This window comes from Nannospalax galili, unplaced genomic scaffold (genome assembly GCF_000622305.1).
Source record: "Nannospalax galili isolate Female #2095 unplaced genomic scaffold, S.galili_v1.0 scaffold139, whole genome shotgun sequence".
NCBI classification, from domain to species: domain Eukaryota; kingdom Metazoa; phylum Chordata; class Mammalia; order Rodentia; family Spalacidae; genus Nannospalax; species Nannospalax galili.
The window spans coordinates 5,722,437-5,744,719 of record NW_008345884.1 but is presented as its reverse complement, the minus strand read 5'-3'; the positions used below and the strand labels follow the sequence as shown (position 1 = coordinate 5,744,719).

At 42.6% G+C, this 22,283-nt stretch overlaps 2 protein-coding genes and 1 non-coding gene across 6 annotated transcripts in view; 2 read left to right on the top strand and 1 right to left on the bottom strand.

Annotated features, from left to right (window-relative positions):
- Card6 (caspase recruitment domain family member 6) overlaps positions 1–2,095 on the bottom strand; it is a 16,852-nt gene extending 14,757 nt beyond the window's left edge. For 2 of the 4 annotated variants that reach the window (XM_008842099.3, XM_029567807.1), the window contains exon 1: positions 1,875–2,095. The gene's annotated coding sequence lies outside the window, so the exon portion shown is untranslated. The other 2 variants (XM_029567805.1, XM_029567806.1) reach the window with 2 other exon arrangements.
- A 101-nt stretch (positions 2,096–2,196) lies between these two features.
- Positions 2,197–4,162, top strand: Rpl37 (ribosomal protein L37). Its single transcript, XM_008842098.2, has 4 exons — positions 2,197–2,316; positions 2,882–3,017; positions 3,219–3,303; positions 4,043–4,162. Exons 1-4 carry the CDS (start codon positions 2,314–2,316, stop codon positions 4,110–4,112), a joined length of 294 nt encoding a protein of 97 aa, XP_008840320.1. The 5' UTR covers positions 2,197–2,313; the 3' UTR covers positions 4,113–4,162.
- Positions 3,886–3,965, top strand: LOC115071893. Its single transcript, XR_003850952.1, has one exon. It is a non-coding gene; the product is annotated as a small nucleolar RNA SNORD72 (small nucleolar RNA).
- Positions 4,163–22,283: the final 18,121 nt, after the last annotated feature.

Genomic DNA, 22,283 nt, shown 5'->3' with positions numbered 1-22,283 from the left:
AAAATAATGAACTTATAGGCTGGGGACACAGCTTACTGGCATAATACACAGGCATTATTCTCAGTCTCCAGTACTGCAAAAATCAAGCAGTTAATCAATCAACCCTGGAAAACGAAAAAAAAAAAAAAAAAAAAAAAGAAAGAAAGAAAGAAAAACTAAAGTTCATGGACTGCTGACCTTCCTAAACCTGTCAGTTGGATAGAAACCTAGACATTCTGAGGGACTTTCTAGGCCTCTGGAGCAGGAAGAGCAAAATTGATGTGATTTCAAGCATACCAAAAAGAATTACTCATTAGGGAGAAGGAAAAAATATTTCTCTCCTTCAGTTCTGAGGTGTGTTGTGCCTGTCTCCACGGTGGGCTCCTCAATGGTTAATACCTGCTCTATCCTTTCTTCACTGAGCTCATTTTTCATAGGCCCATGCGGTAAAGACCTGTCCCCCACAACATAGTTATTTTAATCCCCATAGCCTGTGACTATGTTGGGTACATGACAAATGATGAGGTTGCAGATAGAATTAAGGGAGCTAATTAAATGCTAAATAAAGAAATTATCTAAGTGGGGTTGATGTAATCACAGGGGCCTTGAAAGTAGAAACCAAAAACAGAGTGTGAGATAGATTATTACTGACCTGGAAAATGGAAGAGAGGAATTAGCCGAGGAGTTTGGGGCAGCCGCTAGAATATGAAGACAGATTTTTCTATTGAAAGGAAGGAAGGAAGAAGTCCTGCCAACATTGTAACTTTATTTTTGTTTGCCTCCTGCACTCCTGTGCTATTCAAGCACTCTACCACTTAGCTATACCCCAGCCCAAATTTTAGCCCAGTGAGGCCCTTCTTGTGCCTCTGACCAGTATTGTTGTGTCTTTTTTGGACTTTAGTTTTCTTTTTGTTTCTTTGTTTTTGAGACAGGGTCACACTCTGTAGCCCTAACTGGCCTGGAACTGCATACATAGCCCAAGCTGACATCAAACTTACAAAGATCCCCCTCCCTCCGCTTCTCCAGTGTTGGGATTAAAAGAGTGCACCACGTGCAGCTGGTATGTTTTTAAATTTCATGTTAAGAACACACCACAAAATCCTCTTAACAGATTTTTAAGTGTGCACTATTGTTATCTGTAGGGACTTCTAGCATTTATTTCCCATAACTGAAACTTAGTACCATTGACTAAATCTGCCGCTGTTTCATGCCACTAGGATTTGTAGCAACTTGTCAAGGCAGCATGAGGAAACTACTAGTCTCTGCTTTATAGTTTAGTTCAATCACTCAAACGTTTTGTTTTCTTTCTCCAAGAATGCCCTACTTCCTCCCTCCTCAACTCTCAATCTCCAGGAAAGGACTGTGCTGGTTAGTTTCTATTCCCTGCCCCTAGAGAAAAACTAGTACTCATTAGACACTAGCCAGTTGTTAAACTGTGAAAACTGAACTTGTGATTCCTTAATGTTCACGTTTTTTCTGCTGTCAATTAAGTAAGATTTTGCGTGTGATAGACATGCAAAATCCACAAAGTTGCTTTCGAAAGTATGCAGATGATATGATCGAGACTACTCCCATTCTTAAATGTCTGGATATAATCTTGTTTTGTTTTGTTTTGTTTCCCGAGGGAAGATGTAAACACAAATGCATTAGCGTTTATCACGGTTCAAAAGTATCTGGAAAGCTTTTTTTGCATTGCTTACTTGCAGACTGTTCTTAAACCTGACCAATCAGATTTCCTGGTGGCAAGATACTGGAAACTACACTTAAGTTCGTGGCACAACGCTAAGGAGCTCCATTCGTAATTCCTTGGCACCATGGATTATGCGATGAAGCCGCCTGCCTCCACATTTCTACTGCACGACAATCGTTTTGCCTGTTGGAAGCTAAGCTCCTACCCTTGCAAGGCCAGTCGGTGCCTTCGCACTCCGGCGCCTTCTGAGAGAGAGGCCGAGCCCGGAAGCTGACCTTCCGGGAAGAGGATCCCAGTCCTGCGCGCACTCTACGAGCTCAGCCTCGGAGCACCAGCACAGCCCTCGGCTCCACAACCCAATCCACGCGGTGGTCCCACCCTACTGTAAAAACCACAGTGGCCAGGAGCAGCAGCACCGAGCACTGTGGGTCAGGCAGGCGGAGCCCGCCCCCTACTGGCAGTGGATTCCCATTGGCTCTGTGGCTCCGAAGCCTCCTCTCAGCCCCACCCACACCGCGGCAGCGGACGCATGAGAATGGTGCACTGCGCCCGCCGGAAGTAGTTGTCGAGGCGGAAGCTTTTCAGTACCAAATACTGGAAGTACTTCCCCTTCCGGTCTCTTTGGCCTCGGCGGCAGAAGCAAGATGGTGAGTTTTGTGCCTGCGCTCTGTAAATCTTTTGCCATCCTTCTTCCCGGGAACCCCCTGCACGCTGCCCGTGGGTGGCCGGCGAGGTTTAGGATACGGGGAGCCGATGGGCAGGGGAAGAGCACGCGGTGGCCTGCGGGACCCAGCAGGACCCCAGGGTGCTGGGCCGAGCCCGCAGTCCTAGCGCCGCTGTAGGTCTTTTCTCCCTGGCCCTTCAGGAGCTCGTACCGCACCCTGAGAGTAGGTGTTTGCCGCTGAGGGTTAGGAGCGTTTTGGTTCAACCGCAGAGAAATTGGAGGTGGTTCCTGACTGGACCTGGTACTTGTACGGTGGACTTTAGTCTTCACCTCTACGGAAGCATCCAACTTCTGCAGAGTAAAACATTAGACGGTGTGACTTACCGGTAGTGATTTCTGACTTGGAATTTGTGAGAAACTAGAAACTATGACCAGTTTGGCTTTTTGTGTGTTATATCACATCAGTAGTTAGTTGGTCTCTGTGAAAGCGCCGGAGTACATACAGAAACTCACCGGTATCAGACTTAATTATTGCTCCTAATTTGCAGACGAAAGGAACGTCATCTTTTGGAAAGCGTCGCAATAAGACGCACACGTTGTGCCGCCGCTGTGGCTCTAAGGCCTACCACCTTCAGAAGTCGACCTGTGGCAAATGTGGCTACCCTGCCAAGCGCAAGAGAAAGTGTAAGTGAGGTAGTGTTCAAGCTGGTTTTACCTGGCACCTTAGGAGTACAGCATTGAACTTTTTAATTTGGTACATGGCAAAATTCTTGCACACTGGTATATTGGTTAAGTGGCTAAAGGTTCCTAAATGACATTTCTAAGGGAATAGACCAAATGCCACAAGGTGTGGGGAAAACCATTTGGAATCTTTTGTTTTATTAGATAACTGGAGTGCCAAGGCTAAGAGACGAAATACTACCGGGACTGGGCGGATGAGGCACCTGAAAATTGTCTATCGCAGATTCAGGTATGATTTTAACCTTTTCCATTGGATGGTAGTGTGAGTTAAGTATCTGGAATAACTAAGTCTGGCCCGGCGTGGTGGCACACGTTTAATCCCAGCATTCAAAAGAATAAGATGGGCCAGGGAGGTGGCTCAGTGGGTGAGGAATACCTGGGTCTCTCTGTGTGGACTAAAGTATTACGAGGGTGTTATTCTTGGCAAAAATTGATTTTGCAGAATGTCTTCCCTTTCTACAAAGTCCACAGAGATTCTAACTTTAAAAGACCTAGACAGTTCTATAGGCTTAGTGTTCCGTAGTTGCCAGTGTAAGCTAAGACTGTGAACTTGCGTTGTGTTTTAGACCTGATTTACCTTTCTCTGCTTCTGTTTACTCCTCTTCCTAAAGGCAGTCAGTGCAGCTTTCCTAGAGTAGGTAAGAGTATTAAGTTGGAGGCAGGCTGATGCCTCTGGTTGCAGGCCAGCTGGGGCTACAGGAACCAATGTAGAACCCTAGTTTAGTTTCAGAGGTGCTGTTAAACTGGCATTGTATTGGAATCACAGTTAACTATAGCTTATCGTGGGTGTCTTAAGCAGTAAAATAATAGCAGCTTATCTGTGATGTTCTAAAAATAAATGTCTGAACATATGAATGCTTTATTGATTTCAGCATTTAACTGAGATAAGCTCATTAAAATCTGTTGGGTTTAATTTTGAAGTTATTTATTGATGTTGCTACATTAACTTAATCTTTAACACTGCACAGACATGGATTCCGTGAAGGAACGACACCAAAACCCAAGAGGGCAGCTGTTGCAACATCCAGTTCATCTTGAGGATTTTGGCCATCAGTCATAAAATAAATGTTCTGGTTTCAAAAACTGTATATGGTGTGCTAAGGTATTTTAATCTCATTTCAATGTTAAGTGATTATTTTGGAATACTAAATTGTGCCTGGTAGTCTTAATACCTGGGAAATCATAAAGTCATTGCCTTAGGCTATCAATAAGGGCAGAAGTTGGATGAATTCTTCAGGAAAGACTCTTAACCAGTAATGATCATACTAGCTTGGTCCCTAGCATGTAGAGTGATTTGCCACGGGAAAAGTCTTGTTTGGAAGAGGTCAGCTGAAAGAAGAAAGTCTGAACAGCCGTGGGACAGCCAAATGTAAGCACAGATTTTAGGCAGTGTACATCAATACCTGGTGGGGGGGGGGTCCTGCATTTACCTCATTTCCAGGGAATTGAGGGTGTAAGGAGGGCGAAGATAAGTGGTAATGTGGCCAAGCTGTGCAGCATGAATTACTATTATGTTTAGAACATCTTGGTGCTTAGTCTATATGGGAAAGCATAAGTAGGTCGTGTGCACATACTGTGCCATTTTATATAAGACTCTTGAGAATCTATGAATTTAGTTCTAGAGCCAAACCCTCTTGTACTAATTAATATCTACCCTTATCCTGGTTTTTGTTTTTTTTAAGGTGTGTACCACAATACCCAACCCTTACCTGTTTTTGAAGTCTTTTTCTTAATGTGTTTGAGCATATCACCTCCGTGTGTGTAAGTGTACCTGTGTCGTGCAGTGCTTACAGAGAATAGAGGATGTTGTATCCCCTAGAACTGGAGTTATGGATGGTTAGGTCTTCTGCAAGAACAGCCAGTGCTCTTAACTGCTGATCCATCATCTTTCCAGGCCCTGAACTCTTTAAATCACCCATCAGTTCTCAGCTTTTAAGCTTTATATATATATACACACACATACACATGTATATATGAATGAAGGCCTCTATATTTGGGGGGGGGGGTTGAAATGGCCTCCCTGTAGACCAGGCTGGCCTGGAACTCAGAGATCCTTCTGCCTCCCAAATGCTGGGACTGCAGGCATGTACTGCCCCGCCCAACTTTGTTTCTCTAATTTTTAATTGGGCTCTCTGCTAGTGGAATGTGGAGACAGGCCCGTAATCCCAGCATTTGGGGTGTGGAATCAGGATTTTTTTTTTTCCTTCTGTTTCCTAAAGAGACTGAACGCAAATCCTGCCACAGCCTCCTGAGTAGCTGCAGCTAAGGTATGTGCTACCAAGGCAGACTTTTCAGTGTCATTTGCCATAGCTTCTATCTGAAATGGCCTTTTCCCATTGTGTGTGTGTTTGGGCACACATGAATAGGACAAAGTTTTCAGAGTGGGTTCCAAAGATAGAACTCTGGTGGCAAGTGTGTGTCTGCTGAGCCATCTTGCCAGCCTTTGTGTTAGTCCTTTTACCCCCCCTCTGCCTTTTTCCACAAGGGACTGATGTTCTATAAAGTTGGAAAATATAGACAGCAGAAGAAAGATTGAGACAGCCGCATTTAAAGCTTCCAAGGTCTGGACATTATACAATGGAGGCTGCAGAAAAGAAAAGTACCTTCCTGTTTTCAGGCGCTCACAGGAATCAGCAGTTACAGGGTAAATAAGAGCATTGACCAGTGTAGGTGGAGTGAGGGTGAGAATTGACCTAAGGAATCTCAGAAAAGAAGCTGAATGGCTTTCATGGAATTGGCATAATGGTGGTTTGTCTGCTCCAGAGGATGGGAGTTGTCAATTGAAGGATTTGCTGGATTGGCTTTGTTTCTGAAAGGTTAAATCTGCTTTTTTGTTATGGTTTTGAGACAGTAGGATCGCCATGTAGTGCAGGCTGGCTTGAAACTGTAAGTGTGATCTTGAACATAGGCTCAATCTTCACATAGCGCAAGTCTGAAGCCTGGCCTACATTGGTAAGCCCTATCAAAATAAAGAGGTCCAATAGAGTAGCCTTCAAAAATCTAATCCAGGGATCCTAATATGCCTTAGGGTAAGGATGTGGGTAGTGCACTTACTGAAATGTACAGAGTAGGAGTGGGGGGGGGCAATTAAAAGTAAGTCTTCCCTGAAGTACTGATAGAACATCAGGACAAAACACACTTGCATGAACGTCATGCCTCAGGTGGAAAGCTACTACTGGAGATCTACAATTGATCAGAATGGTGAAAGCAACAAAAACTAGGAGGTACGAAGAGTGTACGATTTAGAAATAAAAAGGGTTTAATTATTGAAGACATTTGAAATAGAAACGCCAAAGAAAGTTGAGACAGCAGACCCTTGGAGGTTTCAATAACATGCATGATGTGTGTATTATGAAGAGGGGCAGATAATTAGTAATTTCAGGTAGTAATAAGGGTGTAGGTAGATGAGCGTGTGTGTACCTGATGAGAAGTGAGGATGGAGGCCTTTAGTAAAAAGCTAAATGGTGGGGCCATTCATGTAAAGACAGGAGTAGTCGGAAACTGCTCTCAGCCTTTTAGAGTTTGGAAAATTTTGTCCTGGTTATGGTTAGTAAAAACATTCATATATCCATATTAGCAAAATAATAAACTTAAAGAAAACCTTTAATTTGTAGTTTGGATATAGTCTCTGAAAATCTTAGGATAGAACTGAGTGATGAATAAAGGCAGAGTAGAAACAGTGAAGCAAAGGAAATTCAATGAACAAATGGTCCTATATATAAGTTCATAGAATAGGCAAGATATGTGAATGGAGAGCAAAACAACTTTTTGTGCCCTGCAACCAGTGCCCAAGGTGAAGAAGGGGCATATCACTCGGGACATTCCTTAGCAAGTATGATGTCCAGTCTGTTGTAATAGCCAGAACTTAAAACTGACTTAACCTCATATCTCAGTTGCAGCTTGCTTTGGCCTAGAAACTGAGAATACCAGGGTAGATAGACCACACCTTCTAAGAGTAGATAGAAGTGAGGGCATAGAGATGTCAGGGATGACTAAGTAGCTTCTCTTCCTAGGCACCCAGTGGCCCCTTTAGAGGCTACCTCTATAGTTCCTTTGAACCTAGTGTATTCAATTCAAATATAGCCTCAAGTTCTTCTTGGTCCATAGTTTTCAGGAAAGCCTCTTTGCTACAGATCTGTAAACCCTCAGGGCCACATTGACAGGCTCAGAATAGTCTTGGTGACTTGGTAGGAATTAGGATCACTGCAGAGATAGGCCTTTGAGTGAGTGTGATTCCAAATAGGTGAAACTGAAATGGGACAACCCATCCATAATGTGGACCTCAGCATTCTATAGGTAGGGGTCCCCAGGAATAATAAAAAGAAAGCGTGAAGAACACCAGCATTCCTCTGCTTCCTGAGTGGGGGTGTGGTACAGCCTGCTGCCAGCTTGAGGTATATTTGGCACCATGCCTTCCTGCCTTGATGGACTGACTACAAACTGAGTGGAATCATTAGGTTGCAGAAGTAACCAGCTTCTAAGTGGCCCGCATCCTTGACCTATAAATGATTTCTGTCATTAGATGTTGAAGTAGAAAGATACTGAAGCTTAAACAATTCTTTTCCTAAGAATGTCTTCACTGGCTTGAGTGGTACACACCTGTAATGTGAGGCAGGCAAGTATAGTGGATAATTTTGCAATCTGGGACCTGTCTTATTACAAGTTGGCAGCCTGTGACCCTTACCTGCATGTACTAGGTGCATCACACTCTGAACAATGGAATAAAACCATCAACAGATTTTACTTAATTATGTCCAGATTTGGGGGTGTGGATTGAACTGATTGTGGGTGTATGTATGCAGTAAGACAAACTCCACATGTGAACTTTTGGGAAAGAGTCATATATGCCATCTTAATAATTGCGGGCAAACATGGAAAGGGACATGCACATACAGCACTTGTGTAACCTAAGTCCCTCAATCAAAATAGAGAACCACCCAAATTACCCCTCCTAGTAACTTGGCTTCTGTTTTTCCTCCATTGCATTTATGACCTGTACTTTTGCTTCAAAAAAAGCTTATTACCTTGCTACTTCCGCAATCTGAACATTTCAGTTCCTTGAATAAAAAGCCAAGAACCTGGTTCAAATCCCAGCACCCACATGGCCGCTAACAACTGTCTGAAACTCCAGGAGGTTCCAGGGGACCCAACAGCCTCTTCTGTCCTCCAGGGGTATTACGTGACACAATTGCACTTAACCTACGTGCAGGCAATACATGCATACCTTGCTACTTCCGCAATCTGAACATTTCAGTTCCTTGAATAAAAAGCCAAGAACCTGGTTCAAATCCCAGCACCCACATGGCCGCTAACAACTGTCTGAAACCCCAGGAGGTTCCAGGGGACCCAACAGCCTCTTCTGTCCTCCAGGGGTATTACGTGACACAATTGCACTTAACCTACGTGCAGGCAATACATGCATACACATAAAAATTAAAAAAAAAAAAAAAAAACTGGAAACAGCAGGCCCAGTGCAGCCATGGGTGATACCAGCACTGCAGAGGTAAAGTGACAAGTATCAGCTGATGACTGAATGCTGTGATCAGGTTCTTGGATATGTTTTGTGTGTATGTGAAAGTGGCTATGTGGAAGTTCCCAGAATCAAGAGTCCGTTGAGATAGAATGTTATGTTTGTGGGGCTGGAGAGATGACTCAGTGGTTAAGAGCACTGTGTTCTTGCAGAGGACCTGGGTTCAATTCCCAGCACCCACATGTTGACTAACAACCATCTGTAACTCCAGTTCCAGGGGATACAGCACCATCTTCTGACTTCTGGAGGCATTGGACGACACAGGTGTACTTACATGCAAGCAATCCACTCATACACATAAAAATATTTTTTAAAAAAATTTAAGGGCCAGTAAAATGGCTCAACAGGTAATTACTTACCTCCAGACCTAATGACCGTAGTTCAGGACCCACATGGTGGGAGAACTGACTCCTGCATGTTATCTGATGTTCACGTGTGTGCCATGGTACACATGAACCCATGTATACACACAGCAAAAATGAAATTATGCCATATATGTCTTAGCAAGTAATACTGGGTGGTCTGAGAGGGAGTCATGCACATGATCCATCTGCTGGGAGACGGTGTGCCCCCAGGCTCCTTGACATTGAATTCCCTCTGATCAAGGCTGATCAGCTTTAAGCCACTTTGCCCCACCTCTTGCTGGTGGGGAGGGTAGTACCATGACTTCAGGGTATAAAGTGCTTAATACTTAAGCAAAGGCTTCTAGAAACCAGATGATTTGACCCTTTAGCTGGTCTCTGAAAAGTGATTCCAGTCCCTAAGCCAGTCTTCCAAGAGAAGGGTGGTCTTGTCCCAGGGTACGGGACTTTTCATAAAAGGAGCAGTAAGAGCCATAGTAGGACAGTCAGAGCACTACCATGCCCAGGAAAAAGAAATACACAAAAAATACTTGGCAATGAGATGACTCAGTGCTGTGCAAGCCTGTTGACCTGAGTTCTATCCCTTGAATTCCCGGAAGTGTTGGGGAGCACGGACTCCACGGTTGTCCTCTGACTTCCACACATGTTCCTTGTCGTGTGTGCATATACATCATACATTAATAACTTTATTTTTGGTTTTTGACAATCTCTGTAGCTCAGACTGACGAACTCACTATGTAGTCCAGGCCAGCCTTGAACTCAATCCCTCTGCGTGCCAGTGCTGGGATTGCAGGCAGGAGCCACATGCTTGCTTGCCTATTAATTTAAATGACAAAGTAGGATTTTGTCTTAGTTGCTTTCTATTGCTGTGATAAAACATTGACCAAAACCACTTTGGGGAGTTTGAAGAGGTTTATTTTGTCTTACTCTTCCAAGTGACAGTCCATCATTGAGGGGAGTGAGAGCAGGAGGTCAAGGCAGGAGCTGAAGCCCAGACCATGGAGGAGTGCTGCCTATTTCCTTGCTTGCCCAAGTGCTCAGCTACTCTTCATATACGGCCCAGGCACATCTGCCCAGGGATGGTACCAGCCACAGTGGGCTGGCCTCACCTACATTACAGTTGGTAAAATACCTCACGGACATGGCCATAGGCTAGTCTACCTCTTACAGGTGACCACTTTGTGTCAAGTTGACAAAAATTAACCAATACAGGGGCTGGAGAGATGGCTCAGTGTTAAGAACACTGGCTGTTCTTGGAGAAGACCCAGGATCGAATCCCAGCACCCACATGGCAGCTAACAATTGTCCGTAACTCCAGTTCCAAGGGATCCAACACCCTCTTCTGCCCTCTGTGGGCACTGCATGACATGGGTGTACTTACATACAGGCAGTACACACACATAAAAATGATTTTTTTTAAATTAACAAATACAATTGACTCCTTGCCAACCTGACATAGACACATCACTAAACCACAAGTCCCACAAACTTTAGAATTCCAGCAATTTAAAATTTCAGTTTTACCAGGAAATTTTTTTTCTTTGGTTGGTTTTGGGTTTGGGGAAATGGATCTCTTCATTTTGTGGTCCCGGCTGGCTTCAAATTCACAGAAGTCCTTCTTTGGCCTTCTGAGTGCTGGACCCGAGCCACCAACCTAGCTAAAATTTCTTCTCTTTTGTTTTAAAAATATTTTACTATTATTTTAATTTATGTGTATGATTGTATTACCTGTATGTATGTAAGTGCACCCATGTCATGCAGTGACCACAGAGGTCAGAAGAGGGTGTGGGATCCCCTGTAACTGGCATCAACAGTTGTTAGCTGCCATGTGGGTGCTGGGATTTAAACCCTAGTCCTCTGCAAGAGCAGCCAGTGCTCTTAACTGCTAAGCCATCTCTCCATCCCCTTCTCTCTTTTTTAAACATTTATTTTTGCGTGTCCATCTGCCACAGCCTGCATGTTAAAAGGAGATGGGTCCCAGGGATCAAACTCAGTTTGTTGGGCTTGGGAGCAAGCACATTTACCCACAGAGCCATCTGCAAACCTAAAAGTCCTTTTTTTTTTTTTTTTTTTGTCTTTTTTGAGACAGGGTCTATGTAGCCCCAGCTGGCCTGGAACTCACTATGTAGACCAGGCTGGCCTTAAACCCACAGAGATACGTTTGCCTCTGCCTCCCCAGTGCTGGGATTAAAGGTATGTGCCACCATACCCACCTCTAAAAGTTCTTTTCTGAAAAGACAACGAGTAGAAAAGTAGGGTCATGACAAAAGGAACATTTCCTCAAGTTTGGACAGTTCTCAGAGGAAACTGAGGAACAGGCCTGGTAGCAAATAGTATTTCAAGAGTGGAACCATCTTCAATGAACAGGTGGAAAGCAAAGTGGTCTGTATTCTACCATCTGCAAGTGGAAAAGGCACTGAGAGCAGCAACCTCAGAGGGGAGGCAGCTCCCCAAAGGACGAGAGGAAAGAGGACGTTTCGGAAGCACTGGCCCATTAGAGATGGCTCTTAAGAAAGGGAACCCTCTGGGACCAGCCTTGTGTGCAGCACAGCATGGCACAGTGTTTGTAGAATCACAGGAGTTTTGAGGCAGCATAATGCAATGCACTTTGTAGACTGTGCAGTGCAGAGACTATTTGTTTTAGGTACTTATTTTCTTTTCCTGATAATAAAGATTCTGGTAACTGAGTGTTGGAGTGAATCATTTTAGTTAATAAAGATAATTTTGCACATGAAATACTACTTTTGCACCAAATCTGCCTCACAAGATAAAATGCACGCTCATTTATGGGCTGGGTGTGGAATCAGAATGCTAATCATATACAACAAAGCACAGAGCGCCAAGATAACATTCTCATAACTTTGGTATTGGGCTTACTCATCTGAAGATAAAAGCAAAGCTGGCAATGGTGGCATGTGCCTGTAATCTGAGTACTTGTGATGTGGAGGCAGGACAGTTCTCAATTTGAACAGGGCTACTCTGTATGGGCTACAGAGTATGGGCTACCCTGTCTCAGAGAAACAAAGCCATTTTGAAATCATTATCAGCAAATCTGCCCTTTCTTGACCATGTCAAGAGACTAGCTTGATCTTCTAAAGCTTTTTTTTTTTAACGTTAACAATTGTGAAGATTCACTGTCAAGATACTATGCATCTTAGAAATGCCTGGGCTCTCACCAAACATCAAACCTACCAGAACTTTGATTTTGAACTACAACACTAAGAAACAGATTCCTTTTGGACTAAAACAGAGCTCTTTATCAGATTCAATATGAGTAAAACTTACGCTTGCTTGACTAAAATAAGTATCTTGAACATGTTCTAGTCAAGCATTGTCCAGTAGAAGCATGATGTGTGGGCTGGGGAGATGGCTCAGTGAATAGAAGAGCTAGCCAAGGAAACCTGTTGATTAGGGTTTGATGCCTAGAATGTGATACCAGCGAACCAAGGAAATAAGAAGCTGAATTCAGTGCTATAGGTCTGTAATCCCAGCACTTCTACAGGAAGACTGGAGGTAGAGATAGTCCTAGACGTGCAGGAGCAGCTGGCCTGGAGCATGCAATGCAGTCGAAACAGACCTTGCCTCAAGAAGGTGGAAGGCAACCAGTTCCCAAAAGTTGTCTTCTTATGTAGACACACACACACACACACACACACACACACACACGTATTCACATGCCAGCACATGTACACAAATAAGTAATAGTTTTAAAATACAATTTGAACCACTAATGCATACTATAAACTTTAAAATTTTTTGTTGCCATATTTAAAGATGTGAAAATGAATTCTAGTAACATATTAGTTGATCTAATATAGCATGTCACCACATACTGTAAAAATTGAGATATCTTAACATTTTTCCACACTAAGAGATGAAAGTGGATTCTATTTTACATGTTTCAGAATATCTCAGGTTAGGCTAACTAGATAGATTTCAGTGCTCATGTGACTAGCAGCTACCAAACAAAGAAAAGTCAACCTCAGCAATAACAAGTTTAGTGTTTTGAGTTTGAATGATCATTTGATAAAGATTTCTTCAACAAGAATAATATTGGGCTATGCATGGCGGCACATGCCTGTAATCCCTGCACACAGCAAGTCAGGGCTGCATGGCAAGAACTTTTCAGAAAAACATAAGCAACAAAGAATAATGTAGTAAATAAAACACAAAAGCTACTAACTTTTGAATCAATTAAGCCCATGTCTTTTTATGTTTCTTAGAATGGCAGAGAACTTGAACCTACTTCATAAACATGTTTGTTAAAGTGTTGCTATGAGAATAAAATGAGATGGTATTTGGAAGGTACTCAGTATACTGTTTGGCATACAGTAAGAGTTTGATAAATATTAGCAGGGATTATACAGTATCACTTTTGAAATTTGGGTATCATTTGGACACTGGCAGGAAAATAGAATGCTATAAAGTAGCATTACCTTAGTGCATTGAGCAGTCAATCTAGGCTATATGTGATCCAGGGGTGCCCAAACTTTTAACATTGCAACATGGCATCTATAAATGCTGGGCTGCATTCATAGCCATCCTGGAATGCATGGGAATAGCACTGTGGGAAGTTTGATCAAAACAATGACAGTGCTGGCTCACACCTTTAATTCCAGAACTCTGGAGGCAGAGGTAGGCAGAGCTCTGTGAGATAGAGGCCAGCCAGGGCTACACAGCAAGTTCCAGGCCAGCTGGGGCTCCAGGGAGACCCTATTTAAAAAAAGACCAAAATAATAATAATAATAATAATAATAATAATAAACAATATTTTTAAATCACCAAAAAAGAAATCTTACAAACAAAATAGATTCCTTCCTTCCCAGTGGGGAGATCAAATACTAAATTACATGTGAAATTTGGAATCAGAATACAAGCTAGAGTGGGCCCCAGGTGGATGAAATGCTTGGGGTATAAGGTAAAAAGAACAGGGAGAGAAGGTGACTGTGGGGACAGTGTTAAAGGGCACAGCGTGCAAGAGCTGAGAATGAGGTTCATTAAGGCCGAGACCAAAGAGAAAGGTACCCGGGAGCTCACAGCTCACAAGGGCTTCTGGTGTGACTGGCCTTGGCAAAACTGGAGCCTCTGTGCAGAGCTGACGCGTGGTAGGCTCGGACCCTCAGGCTTTGGGCAGATAGATCACCTGCTCCTGATCAGGCCGCAGATGAAGATGTGTACTACCTTTGGCATTTTCCAAGCAAAAGCCTTAGTTGATAGGTGCTTTTAGGATGCCCTATTTACATGTGGTGGTGGGCTTCCACCAGGCTGCCAGACATTGCCTGATTATCACACAGGAAAACGTGGCAGTTCCTATGCCAGAGGCCATGTATCTGTGGCGGCTACTTCAAAGATGAGTCAGGAAGAGAGTAGGAAGGCGCCCTGCTGAGAAAAGGAGTCTCTGCATAGACGCCGAGCCCCGTGGGCTATCCGGACATGGAGAGACTTCGACTTAATACAGCAGGGGTCCCCAACATAATCCCAGTACTTGAGAGGCAGAAACAGGCAGATCTCTGTGAATTCAAGACCAGCCTGGTCTAACATAATGAGTTCCAGGTCAGCTGGTGGTGCTACAGGGAGAACCTATCTCAGAAAGACCAAAAAGAAAAAAAGTAAACAAAACTATTTGTGATCCTAATCACTCCATACATTTCATAATTTAGTTGAGCTTAAGTATTTTACCAGGTAAAATAATAGATACAAATAATACAAAAATTAAGTTAGTAACTTCATATATTGATTTACATGCTTTACTCCAACTAGGTCACTTGGTCTGCGTGATGGTTACTGTTGTGATGGTTACTGTTGTCAACTTTATGGGATTTAGGATCATCTAGGAGACATACCCAGATGACATGTGGCCTAGATGTAAAGCAGTCAGAGCAAAAGCATGGGCACCTGCCTGCCTTCACTTCTTCTTGAGCAAGTGTGTCTCTCATTGCTGTTGTCATCTTCACTGAGATCAATCTTCAGCTTCTTCACGGACTTGATACCAGCAACTCTCCAGGAAGCTCCAGACCTTCAGCACCAGATTTAGGACTCCTGGGGCATTCACCTTTGTGGACTGAGCAGCTAGCTACCTAGTTATCTAACTCTCTAGCACGTTGATGGCCATTATTGGACTATGCAGCCCCTAATCTGTGAGCCAACCTACTAAATTCTCTTTCATAATACATGTACATGTTCTATAACTCTGTTCCTCTAGAGAACCCTGCCTAATACAGACTAGGTATTCCACAAATGAGATAAATGTATTGCTGACATTGAAGAGGCTGAGAAAGCTAAGATAAGGGAAGCAGAAAGTGTGTTGCCTGATAAGAGCTCTCTACTTTAAACTGGCCCCTTCTTGTCCTCACATAACATAAGGAAAAAGCAGCTCTCTGGGACCTTCTGACCTAATCACCTCACAACGGCTCTAGCTCAATATCATTCAGAATTAGGTTTCAACATGTGATTACTGGGCAGGAATACAAGCATCCAGACCCTAAGATTGTGAAAAGAATAATGTTTCCTATGGAAAAAGAAAAGTAATCAGTTATTTTTTTTTTAACAAAATCCACCAAAACTGTGTGTAGTGGTTTGAATGAGAAATGTCCCCCATTGGCCCAGGTGTTTGAACATTGATCTCCAGTAGGTGGTGCTGTTTGAGAAGGTTATGGAATCTTTAGAGAGTGGAACCTTGCTGGAGGAAGTATGTCACTGTGGGAGGGTTTTGAGGATTTATAGCCTGGCCCCAATTTCTCTTTATCTTTCTATTTCCTGTGTGTGGATGAAATGTGATCATCCACCTTCCTGTTCCTACTGCCAAGCCTTTCCTGCCTATTGCCACTGTGGTAGACTCTATCCCTCTGAAACTGTAAGCCAAAATAAACCCTTTCTTTCTTCTTTATGTTGCTTTTGTCAGCATATTTTTATCACAACTGGAAAGCAAGTAATACAAAAATTGATACCAAGACAGGGATATTGATATGCTGGACCTGGTCATTTTGTTTTGGTGAAGGATTATGGAAACCTTTGTAACTTTGAGCTGGAAAGGCGATTGGATGTTCAGAGTTTAATGAGCTGTTGTGTGGGAGGTTCCCGGGAAGATAAGTGTTGAATTTCAGACAATGCAAGACTGGCTTGTGAAATTTCAGGAAGAAACCTAGACTCTATTCAGGTTATTTGCATGATGTTTTACATTAAGACTCTGGTTGCTGGTCAGCTAGGACTGAAAAATCAGCTGTGATTAATAAGAGATCAGCATCATTGAAGTGAAATCTTCTAGAAAATATTTCTTCAGGGTCAGCACACAGTAGCTGTGGTCCAGGGGTGGTGAAGCTTCATCTCAAACTGGCATCGGAACATGGAATTGTATAAGAGTCACTCACATGGATTTGCCTTAGAATGCATGAAAGATGCAAGACTGAGGGGGGCATGGAAGAGTGGCTATGTCCTGGCACTGTGTAGCAGGGTTAATGTTCCTGAAGTGAGGACAGAAGTGATCATTGATGAAGGTGACGCCTCAGTTGCAGTGGAGACCTCAGGATATTGGAGATGCCAGGACCAGCTGCAAAGGACAGCAAGAGGGGTAAAATGGAACTGACTGAGCCTACAAAATGACCTGTGTGTGCTGAGGATGGTGGAACTGGAGAACTGTGGTGGCCAAGCCTTTTGGAACTTAGAACATGAGTGAGTCTCAGATGTCAGATGCTGAGCTAGAAGATTTGGATTTACATTACTGCATTTTGGTTTTCTTTAAGTATAATTACTTTTATGCCCCAGTTATTCCTTTTTAGGATAAGAAATATTTCACTTGTTTTTTATTTTACAAGAGCTCACGAATAAGAAAAGATTTGAAAGTTTAAAAAATGTGTTTTGTTTTTTTTTTTTTTTTTTTTTTTTTTTTTTTTTTGGTTTGTGTGTTTGGTTTTTGAAACAGGATCTCCCTGTAACCCCATCTGGCCTGAACTCACTATGTAGTTCAGGATGGCCTTGTACTCTCAGAAATCCAGCTGCTTCTTCCTCCTGAGTGCTGGGATTAAAGACAAGAGACACCTGAATTTTAAAAAATATTTTATTTATTTTAATTTTTTTTATTTTATGTGTATGAGTGTATTGCTTGCATGTATGTAAGTGTACTTGTGTCATGCAATGCCCATGGAGGTTAGAAAAGGGAATTGAATCCCCCTAAAACTGGAGTTATGGGTGGTTGTTAGCTGCTGTGTGGGTGCTGGGAACCAAGCCTAGGACCTCTGCAAGAGCAGCCGGTGCTCTTAACTACTGAGCCATCTCAGCCCCAAAACACAGAAATTTTTAAAGATTGTGGGACTTCTAAAATTGGGCTGTTTAAGATTATGATATTAACATGAGTTCTTGGGGATAAACAAGAAAGGAAAGGTTATGGTTTAACAGTGATGTGTTTGTGTCTCAAGCTGGCAATGTGTGGACTGTCCTGGATAGTTTTGTTGCCAACATGACACAAACTAGAGTTTGTGAGAAGAGGGAACCTCAACTGAGAAATTCGCCAGATCAGCTTGGCCTGTGACCATGTCTGTGGAAGATTTTTTCTTGACTACTAATTGATACAAGAGGGTTCAGTCCATTGTGGGCAGTGCTATGTCTGTGCACGTGGTATGTATAACTAGCCACACACGGGCCAGCAAGCAAGCCAGAAAGCGAGTAGGTAAGCAATGTTCCTTTGTTAAACGTTTCTGCTTCAGTTCCTGCACTGACTTCCCTCAATGATGGACTGTGACCTGACAGTGTAAGCCAGATAAATTTGTTCCTCCCCAAGTTGCTTTGGTCACAGTGTTTTGTAGCAGGAACAGGAAGCTAACTAATACACTATGTAATTTTTCAGTTCCTCAAAGTATTTTCTCTTGAAAGACTTGCTTAATGTAACTTTTAACAGAGCTGCACCATTATAATAAGTCAATTAGATTAAGATATATAGGAATTGTGGTTGTTTGAATAAGAAATATCCCCCATAGGCTCGTGTATTTGAACACTTGGTCCCAGTTGGCAACACTGTTTGAGGAGTATATGGAACCCATAGGAGGTGGAGCCTTCCTGTTCTAATCTTTCTGCTTCCTGTGTGTGGATGAAATGTGGTTAGGTACCTCCTGTTCCTGCTGTCATGTGTTTCCTGACTATTGCTATGTCTTTCCTACCAGGATGAACTCTATCACTTTGGAACTGTAAGACCAAATAAACCTTCTCTTTCATAACTTGCTTTTTTCAGGGTATTTTATCACATCAACAATCAAGTAACTTATACAGAAATTGGTATCAAGAGTGGGGTTGTCACTGTGCTAAACCTGTGTGGCTTTTACATCTTTAGACTATTTTGTGAATGAATTTGAAACATTGGAATGGAAAAGCTGTTGAGTATTGTGGGCAAAGCTTAATAGGACATTCTTTTTTTAAAAAAAAAAATTGTATTGATTGAGAATTTCACTCAATGTATTTTGATCATATTCAGCCCCCATCTCCTCTCAGATCCACCTGCATCTCCCAACACCCCTCGCCCACTTCATGTCCTCTGTATTTAAATTTTTTTTAATTTTATTATGTGAGTACGTTACCTACACATATGTAAATGCATATGTACCTGTGAAGGTCAGAAGAGGGCATTAGATCCCCTAGGTTGGTAGCTGCTAGGCGGGTGCTAGGGACTGAACCTGGGTCCTCTACAAGAGTAGTCAGTGCTTTTAAGCACTGAGCCATGTTTCCAGTCCCTTTATTTTTTGAGGCAGAGTCTCCCTGTAATCCTAGTTGGCCTAGAACTTTCTCTGTAGACCAGACTGGCCTCAATCTCACAGAGATCCACCTGTGTACTAATATGCCTGTCTCAGTGTCACACTTAAAGAAAACTGATTATCCGTTTCCTACCAGCTATCAATTGCCAGCAGTTTCTCAGCTAGGGTTGGGCTTCATGCCCACCTCTCCCTTTCATGCTAAGGTTTTGCCTGGCTTAGGCTTGCTCAGGCCTTGTGCATGCTGCTTCACAACCACTGCAGGTTCATATGTGCAACTGCCCTGATGTCTGGAAAACATTTTCTATTGTATTCATCCACAACCTCTAGGAACTACAATATTTCCATTTCTTCTCCTGTCACACTTGCTGAACCTTTGGAGGAGGAGTGTGGTGTAGATGTTCCATTTATGGCTGAGCACTGTGCAATCTCTTAATCTTTGCCTGTTGACCAGTTGGGGACCTCTGTGTTAATAGCCATCTATTGCCTAAAGAAGCTTCTCTGATGAGATTTGAGAGATGCACTAATCTATGGGTATAACAATAAGTCATTAGTGGTCAATTTAATACTATGTCCATTTAGCAGGATAATAATAGTATATTTTTTCCTTATGGACTGTGACCTGTATAGCCATTGGTTCTTGTTAATAGGCCTTTCTTTTTCAAACTTAGAAGAAATGATAAGAGAAATGTGGGAAGTAGAGGCTCAGTTCATGAGGCTTCAGAGGGAAGTACTCTACCAGGACTGTTTAGGGGCTATTTGTGTGATACTTTGACTAAAAATCTGGCTGCATTCTGCCCTTGTTCTGATAATTTGTGTTAAGCTGAATTTAAAAGTAATGGACTGATTTGTTTTGTGGAGTAAATTTTGAGACATCGTAACATGGAGTCTGTGGCATATTATTACTAATTACTCTTATACATGTCTACAGTGGAAATGAGCAACAGTTAGGACAGTGGAAAATAAAAAATGTTCAGGTTGGAAAAGAAAAGAGCACTAGGAAGCTGAGATTGAAGTCAACTATGTGCTGGAAAAGAGGCTGTAGTCATTAAAGAGATTACTGTCATTAAAGAGAAGCCTCTGGCTTTGCATTAGAACAATAGAATTGGTGCCTTGAGAATGAGAGCCTGGCCAGCTAAGGCTCCAACTTTTGACCGTGTGAGACAGCCTAAGGGGTTACTTGCTCCTGGAAAGCAACTGCCTAAGAAAGTTATTTATCAGCTATGGTGTACAGAAGCTGTTGCAACTGTGGTCCGAGGAGGCTAGGCTTCATCCCAAGCTGGCTGCAGAACTGACAGTGCCATTTATTTGGTATTGGTTTTGGAGATAAGAAAGATGCAATATTTACGGCATCATGTAGGCTTCCTCCATAATTTCAGAAAGCTGCTGAAGCCAAGCAACGTGTGGCAGGGTCAGAGTCTCTACCAGGAAGTTCTGAGTGGTCACTGCACGAAACAGTGAAGGTAAAGTGTGAGTTGTGGTGAAGACCTCAACATGTTGGAGATGCCAGAGCCATGAGAGGAAACTAGACGGGTGGAGCCATCTAATCTGAAAACTGAAGCCGGAGATACCAGACATGAAGGTTCAGGACTTGGTTTTCCCTGCTGGGTTTTGATCTTGCTTTGGTCCAATCTTCACTATGCCCCTATTCCTCACTTTTGGAGTGGGAGCCATTGTATATTAGAAGTATATAATTTATTTATTTTATAGGCATCGCAGTTAAGAGATTGCCTTAAGCTCGCCTGCCCTGAGGATTTATTTTTCTTTAAAACTCTAATAAAATTGTAAAAGCTTGAGAGAGAGAGAGAGAGAGAGAGAGAGAGAGAGAGAGAGAGAGAGAGAGAGAGAGAGATTCCCTTAAGTTCCAGAAGAGACTTTGGACTTTTGAATAGTGTTGAGACTGTTAAAGACTATGGAGACTTTTGAAGTTGGACTAACTGCATTTTGCATCATGAAATGGCCCATGAGCCTATGGGAGCCAGAGTTAGAATGTGGTGTTTTGAATGAAGAATATCCCCTATAAGCTTAGATATTTCAGCAATTGGTCCTCAGCTGGTGGTGCTGTTTGGAAAGGTTTTGGAATCTTTAGAAGGTGGGGCCTTCCTTGTTGGAGGAAGTGTGTCACTTGGGGAGAGCTTTGGGGCTTTATAGCTTGGCCCCAATTCTTTCTGCTTCCTGTATGTGGATGAAATGTGATCATCCAGCTTCCTCTTCCTGCTGCCATGCCTTTCCTGCTGCCATGCATTTCCTGCCTATTGCCATGCCTTCCCCACCATGGTGGTCTCTAGCCCTCTGGAATAAACCTGTTCTTTCTTAAAAAAAAATTTTAATTTATTATTTTTATTTTTTATTTTTTATTTTTTTGGGGGGGGTCTTTTTGAGACAGGGTCTCCTTGTAGCCCCAGCTGTCCTGGAACTCACTATGTAGACCAGGCTGGCCTTAAACTCACAGAGATCCACCTGCCTCTGCCTCCTGAGTTCTGGGATTAACAGCGTGCACCACCACGCCCAGCCCTTTATTTCTTTTATTTTATGTGTATTCGTGTATTCCCTGCATGGAGGTAAGTGCACCCGTGTCATGCAATGCCTGCAGAGGCCAGAGAGGCTGTCAGATCCCCTGGGACTGGAGTTACAGCCAGTTGTTAGCTGCCATGTGGGTGCCTGGATTCAAACCCAGGTCTTCTGCAAGAACAACCAGTGTTCTTAACGGCTGAGCCATCTCTCCAGCCCCATAAACCTGTTCTTCTTTGTTTGTCAGGGCATTTTTATCACAGCAACAGAAAAGTAACTAATACAAAAGTGTATATCTGAATATTTGTGTTTCCTTAAAATACTTTTAAATCTTGGGGGCTGGAGAGATGGCTCAGCCATTAACAGCACTTGCAGAGGAACCGGGTTCAATTCCCAGCATTCACATGGCAGCTAAGCACAGCTGTCTGTAACTCCAATTCCAGGGGAATTTGATGCCTTCTTCTGACCTCTGCAGGCATTGCATGACATGGGTGCACTAACATACATGCAGGCAATACACTTATACACAAAAAATAAAAATAATAAATAAAATTTTTAAAAATTTAAATCTAATCACCAATGTGATGGTGGTAGGATTTGGGGATATGGAAAGGGTTACTGGGTCATTAGAGTGAAGCCATTGTGAATGGTATTACCACCCTTATTTGAGATCCCAGAGAACTGCCTTGCCCTTTCCAGCATGTAAGAAAACAGTTAAAAAAAAGTCCCGTAACTAAAAAAAAAAAAAAAAAAAAAAAAAAAAAAAAAAAGGACTCTTACCAGACCTTGAATGTGCTGGCACTTTGAGCTTAGACTTCCTATCTCCAGAACTATAAGCAGTGACTTTCTGTTACTTATAAACCACCTAGTTTATAGTTTTTCCTAATAGCAAGTAACCTTAATAACCTAAGATTAGATGGGTAAAATTTTTTTGAGATATGGATAGGCTTGGGGCTTAGTATACCCATGTGTATTTTCCTGTTCTTTTAGTAGAGAGGATCTAGAGGCAATGACCATGATTAGCACCAAATGCCAATCTACAATCAAAGTAAGGCTTTTAGAGAAATGACTG